Source organism: Saccostrea cucullata, unplaced genomic scaffold (genome assembly GCF_032062105.1).
Source record: "Saccostrea cucullata isolate Sc308-1 unplaced genomic scaffold, CSIRO_AGI_Scuc_v1 ctg15351, whole genome shotgun sequence".
In the NCBI taxonomy this organism is placed as follows: domain Eukaryota; kingdom Metazoa; phylum Mollusca; class Bivalvia; order Ostreida; family Ostreidae; genus Saccostrea; species Saccostrea cuccullata.
Genome location: NW_026918872.1, coordinates 6,552 through 13,327, shown reverse-complemented (window position 1 = coordinate 13,327; position 6,776 = coordinate 6,552). Strand labels below are relative to the sequence as shown.

The following is a 6,776-nucleotide window of genomic DNA, read 5'->3' as shown; positions in this document are numbered from 1 at the left end:
ACGGGGATTGTCTTGGTGAGCTCAGTTATCTTCTATATTTGTTTACCTAAAACATACAAATAAAAAAAGAATCATAATCATTTTTATATTTATTTATAAAAACGTTATCATTTAAGCTTATATGTACATTAGGGAAGGAAAAATTCAACTATTTCTAAGCCACGTTTTTTTCTTATCTTCATTTTGCCATAACAAACTTTGTCCACTACCCTTTACTAACCTTATACAGGCATCAAAACAGACAACGCCTATCAACTTTTCTGTTACGCACCTTTTATTTCTATTGGGTACTGACATTACATAAAAACCTTTCAGGAAAGGAGAGTCGTTTATTTCACTTATATACTGATATTGACAACACTTAATGTGCAGAATCAAACTTCTTTAGAAAGGAAATACTCTTTAAGACAGGGTTATAATAGAAGTGAAAATCAGTGGGGGATTCTAAAACATGCAAACTTACCTCCTCGCAGCACTGTATAGAGGATTATATTTGCCCTTTCACACTTGCAAAGAAATTTTTTCTGTCTTTGTCAGAAATAATTGTACTAGGGTCAAGATCTAGTAAATAACTTTAGACTAACTTTTTGGTGCTAGATCCATTATGACGTCATAATCACTTTCAACTTTCTTTTCCTGGGTTTATGACTTTAATAGAATTATGTAGAAAATAAAGTATTTTCATGGAATTCAATTTGAAATAACCTGAAAGAGTCCGGATACCTATATTCAATTAACATTATTTAAAAGAAGAGACCAAGAACATACAAATTACCGTTTTCTGAAAGACTGTAGGCAATCTGGATACATTTTGTATGTGTAATATGGAAAAAACTCCCATATTCATGACTAATTTTCTTAATTTTTCATTGAAAATAACAGTTTAAGGTATGGCTTTTCATCTTATTTTCCTACAAATTATGCCCCGAAACACCCTTTTTGACCAAGCTAAAGTTATAAAGCATCATTAAAGGAATTCATTTCTTGAATTTGATAAATCTGTAGGTCCTTCATTTACTAGATCTTGACCTTAAGAGAGAATGATGTCTTCCTTGAAGTTGTCCTGTTCTAAATTTGCTTGTTTGCGATATGGGCAAAGGGAACGAAAGTAAAAAGGGGACAAGAAATTGTGTACAGCGTTTTCAGAATGGCTTTTCATCACTAAGATTTCTAATTTCAGTGGTTAAAAACTTTTACCTTTGATTATAAAGAATCAACAGTTAGAAATCCCATGTGTGCTTTTAAGTTTTAAATTTTTTTCTGTGACTAAGTTTTGCAAAAAAATCTGTTTAAACTCGGATTTGTACAAACATATTCTCTTTACTTCACCTTTAAAACACCTTGTATTTCCTACATCGACCATTGCTTCCAAACTTTTCAATTACAAAAACACTTTACATGGCCTGGATACCGAGTATCTGAAACGTAATCCTCCTTTGTGTTCATGTTCTTTTTCGCCCTTTAACTATAGTCCTGCAGGACACGTTATTACAGGTGACGTAAATATAGTTAATAATGAGAACCTTAAATCACTTATTTTAAATGTTTCTAAATAAAGGAAGCCCCATCCTTCAACTTGCGTAGGAATTTCATAAATATTATGGATTCTGTTGAAAATTACTCCAGACGACGGGCCAGATATGAAAAAGAGGAGGTTGACACCTTGTCAGTATGGATTAAATGTATCAGATTCATGTTAAGGTCACGTATTAAAAGTTTGAGGGGCAATATGAAAACCATCTATCCTTCTGTGTTCAATAAACCAGAAGTGAAAAAACAATGACATGATCAGTACGTACTGGTTCCTGTCGACAAAGCAGGTAACAACAGTGTCTTTGTTTGTAAGGCTCATTAAAGAAATTGTATTCTAGAAGAACTACCGTGTGCTAATTGTCATGGTCAGGAATTAACTGGAAACATCGTCGTCAATTCAGTGAATGAATAATGGATTAACAATTAGTTTGAAAAACGCCAGTCGGCATTTGACTTATTGGTAAATTGTATTTGCTGACAAGGTCATTGTATCGATCACAAAACTCACAAAAATGATGGTTTTAAACGAAACTAAAAAGTTTATATTCTTGTAACACCAACGTCTTTGATACAACTTGTCTCGTCTCAGAAATGGGAATTTAGGAGTGTTTGCCTTTGCGTATCAAATTCGGTGAGAGATAAAAAAATCCTAAGCCTGTATCCAGGTGATGATTGTTTTTGCTGCCACCGTAATGTTAATTGAAGAATGAACAATTTAAGACGTCACGTTTATTATACAGCTTTGTTGTTAGATTACCATTAACGTCTATATCTTGTAAAATATCCAAATACATGTATGAGAAAGATGTGTCAAACTTTGTGGTTTCCTTTTTTCTAAATTATTGGGATAAATTACATATAGATTATTAGATAGTGATTTGAAATAGCCATTAGAAATTGACAATACGTGGTTGATATATCTAAATGTCGATTTATGGACCCAGTTAGTGCTCTCTTCTTGCTTTGTGTGCGATGTCGGGATTCGCCGTGTTATTTAAGTTGATTAAATAGTTATTAATATATGTATTAAATAAACAAAATCACCCAAAGCAAACACACAATCTCTTAAAATAAAAAGGAGCGTAATGTACTGGAAGGAAACTAATTGGGTTCACACCCACTTTATACAGGGTCGAAACAAATTGCAGAAATATTCTCAAAAACTATCAACGTTGACCAATTATTTTTAATCGGCATTTGAGCATGAATACTGTTCGTTATCTCAATATATTTCATGTTCTTCCTTAATCCTAAGCCATAAAAATAGTAAACGGCACCATCCGCTATGTAAATAAGTTTGAACTGAAACTCGTTATCAATTACAAAGGGAAGAGGAACAAATTTCGGAAAATGGGAAGTGTTGATTCAGGTTGAAATGTGGGACCTGTTCTGCAAATACCTATGACTTTTATGTTAATGTCGAGTTCTAATCAGTTTCAAAGTATCGTAATGGAGAAAATAAGGAGACTGATATGGTGTAATTTGGTTGTCTTGCACATCTGTGTAAAGACTGGTTTAAGTGCAAAATGTGGAAACAGGTAAGTCTAAATTTGAAAGAATACTACAAGAGTGTTGTTTGTGATTCATGAATAATGCAATATGACAAAGTCTTTCCTTTAAATATTGTCTTTTCTATACTTTTACAGCTGCTGTGTTAATTTTTACCAAATTTCGAGCGGCTCCTGCATTGGTGAGAATAACACGAGTGTAAATTTTTAAATACTGTCTACACAAGAAAAATTTCACCCCTATTTAATTTTGTCCCTTTCGTCCTATTCATGTTTGGGCGAATTTAAAACGGGAGAAATTCAAAGAACACAGCATATTGTTTGAAAGGGCGGAAATAACACAGAGCGAAAAAAAAATCTTGTATACTTAAGGAATCTTACTGTCTAGTTAGGAGGCTATGCCAGTGCATCAACAATAGTGGGAAACATGGGATAACTAGACGGTGATTCTTTATATTTCCATTTTTACTTGAAATAACAGTCTTAAAATAAATCGGAATACCGTCTAATTTAGTAGATTTGAAATAAATGAGGCATTCCATGTTATTCTCCATAGCCCCGCCCCATGACGTCAAATGTTACCATTAAAAATAGTCCCATAAAACACGAACCAACAATAACCAAATTTAATGATTATTTAGCTGCTGTAGCCAAATATCATAGAATAAACAATAAAATTTTAAATTATGATCAAAGCAATCTTGTTTTATTATATATGTGACCTAGATTTAGGTTGTCGGAAGCAAGAACACGTGTGTAATTACCTAGTAAACAATTAAACAAAACATCTATTTTTTCTTCAGTGTATTTATACGCCAGTCATATACCATACGTATACATGCATGTTGACATTTGTCCTTTCAGTAGTTTTTCAATATAGAGAAATGTACATGCTACATGAATTACGAAAAAATTAACAAGATTCACTTTTGTAGTGTTTATCATTTGTAAAACAATTGGAAATGGAACTATTGTAATTCAAATCTGGTTGTAACAAACTCTTTGATTGGCTGAAAATTGAATTTATATAGTATAACCTGGGATGTCAACATCAAAATGCTTGTATTAAAACGTCAATCCGATTGACGTAACATAAGTTTACATAAAATGCATAATAAACTTTTTAAATAGAAGACCTCTTCTTTTTAGGCTGAGAATAAGATAGGAATGTTTATATATCATGGCATCATTTACATAAAAAACTAAGTTTGTTGTTGTCTTGTTCCGGGGTGGACCAACTTTTATCATTTTACCCGGGGAAAAAGGTTTTCTGGCAAGCATTAAAATAACAATTTTTCACTCCAACTTTGTAGCCCTTTAAGACCCCGATATCTTTATTGTAGAGTGTCCCTTGGGGACTCATGGAGTTAACTGCACGGGAAAATGTGTCAGAGGGTTTTACGGAAAACTCTGTCAGTCACATTGCGACTGTCCTGCTGAAAGTTGTAACGCAAGCTATGGCTGTCTAAAGGGAATTACTGGTAAATTCAACGTAATTAACGTTATTAAGTTATCTATGTCTTTAAAATGAGAGTGTGTGTTGTTCTATATAACATTGCTTGCACATTATCACAGCTAATTCAAATAAATCGTCAAAATTGTATGAAATTTAATTCACATTCCACTTAATAAAGTAACATTTTTTCTTCCACAATCTTTCTACGTAATACTAATCGAACATTTTGATATTGATGAACAAAATTAAAATATTGCTACTCATGATAAATTACAAATGTATGTTACTTCTTATACAGTTGATAATTTTGTATTCAGAGGAAGGTAAAGGCAGCATCAATGAGTGGGTTGACTTCACGTATGCTTTGATAGGATCCGTTACCACAGTTTCTATGAGCCTAATTTGTCTGCTGTTTTTTCTTAAGTCATGGTAAATATAAATAATGAATACTGAAATATTATACAGTGTTTTCCTTAATTAAAACTAAAACTGAGGAAAAAAGATAGTATATTAATTCATTTTATCCTTTTAATTAGATTTTTTTTTGCATTTGTTGTTATGAAAAAGGATTAGTTATTCTTAATGTTTTGTATACCTTTCCTGTAGGTTATCAAAAACAAATGTGTCATCTACGGAAACAAATCAGCTTTGTACAGATCAGACTGGTATGATCATGAAATGTTAAAAAAGTAAAAAAAATTTACCAGTAATAATTCTTAAAAATATCACTGATAAATAAATATTCGTGATTGACATAAAATAAAACTGTAATTGTAATAATTAAATCTTACTGACACAATTTTTAAATATTTCTCTGACCTGTAGAAAGATAACAAAAAATATTTTTTTGTTATTCATAAAACTAATGAACAAAAGTAACACTTCGTGTTCAACAGATAATCCAGGAGAGCATGACAATGAAAGTCGCAGTTCATCGTCAAATGCGAATGAACCTGTTCTGCAGAGAACACCAACTCATAGCTACACAGGTCTGAGGTTTTCAAGAATGCAGCCTCTTTATGACAACTCAAAGGACTATGAAAGTGTCCCGGAACAAGATACACCATCTGTTGATTCTCTTCCATCTCACAAACTTAGGAATGATGACGATGGTGAAAGCAAAGGAGATGGCAAATATGAAGGATTGTTTAAAAATAAAGCGTACAATATTCTCTCTCTCCGCATACATCCTCTTGACAAAGCAAAGACCCTGCGATCAGTTGATTCTTCAATTAATCTTTGGGACAATATGGACGGAATGGAAGATGAATACGAATCGATCGAAGTGAAGGAGGATAACAAGGAGGAATGTGTGTCTGAGAGGAGGATGGTTAAAATTCATCCCACTGGAAAATACGTTTGTGGAGAATATTCAACAGATGGAACTTTGAAAGATTATATAGGAAATGCTCAAATGAATAAAAATTGTGACATGATAGTTGATAAGGAGGCGATATCACAAAGTTTTATCGCCCATGAGCTTGATTGTACCAAAAGTTTCTCTCCACGACCTTATAGCTTAGCAAATAGTATCTGGCGTAAACATCACACTTCTGAAATGTCGAAACAACTTAGAATATCAGATTATGAAAAAGTTTTAACATTACAGACAGGTGAAGAAAATTTTGTAAATGATAGAATATTCTCAAAGACTGATACGCAAATTATCACTGAAAGTTCTGCTGACCCAATGATGTCGGAAGTATCAGGGAATAATGAAAATAAAAATCCACTAAAGCTCAATAAAAACAAAGCAATGATTTTCAAGGAAGCATATGAAAAAAAGTATTAATTCAAAAATGCATATAAATCTCTTACAAGAGGGAAGACAACAGATCCAACCTTGATCCTTTAGATGAACACAGGTGTAGAAACATTGTAATGACTCCAGTATTCTGAAAATAAAGCTGTAAAATGAGTACTTTTTATAAATTACAGCAGAGGAATTAATAAATTTAATATCACATTAAAATATAATCAAAATATGCTGATTTTGTTTGTTTGTTAGAATGTTGTCTCTTGAGAATTTTTTTTTACTCACATGGAGAGGCCACCACTTCCAGGTGGAGAACCTTGCAAATTTTGTCCAATACTTGGCGTGATGACTTTAACTTTTCTATCGCCAACTTCCCTTACTTATGCAGCAATATACCTTCATCACCTGCATACGGAGTATATATATCTCAGTTGATTCAATACGCAAGAGCATGCTGTACGTATGAACAATTTCTAAACTGAGGTATATTATTGACAATCAATTTGATGAAACAAGAATATCA

At 32.5% G+C, this 6,776-nt stretch overlaps 1 protein-coding gene across 1 annotated transcript; it reads left to right on the top strand.

Moving 5' to 3' along the window:
* Positions 1–2,458: 2,458 nt before the first annotated feature.
* On the top strand, positions 2,459–6,321 carry LOC134273048 (uncharacterized). The gene is made up of 6 exons (XM_062755219.1): positions 2,459–3,071; positions 3,180–3,223; positions 4,385–4,522; positions 4,815–4,926; positions 5,104–5,162; positions 5,394–6,321. The coding sequence occupies exons 1-6, from the start codon at positions 2,935–2,937 to the stop codon at positions 6,287–6,289; spliced, it is 1,386 nt and encodes a 461-aa protein (XP_062611203.1). The 5' UTR covers positions 2,459–2,934; the 3' UTR covers positions 6,290–6,321.
* Positions 6,322–6,776: the final 455 nt, after the last annotated feature.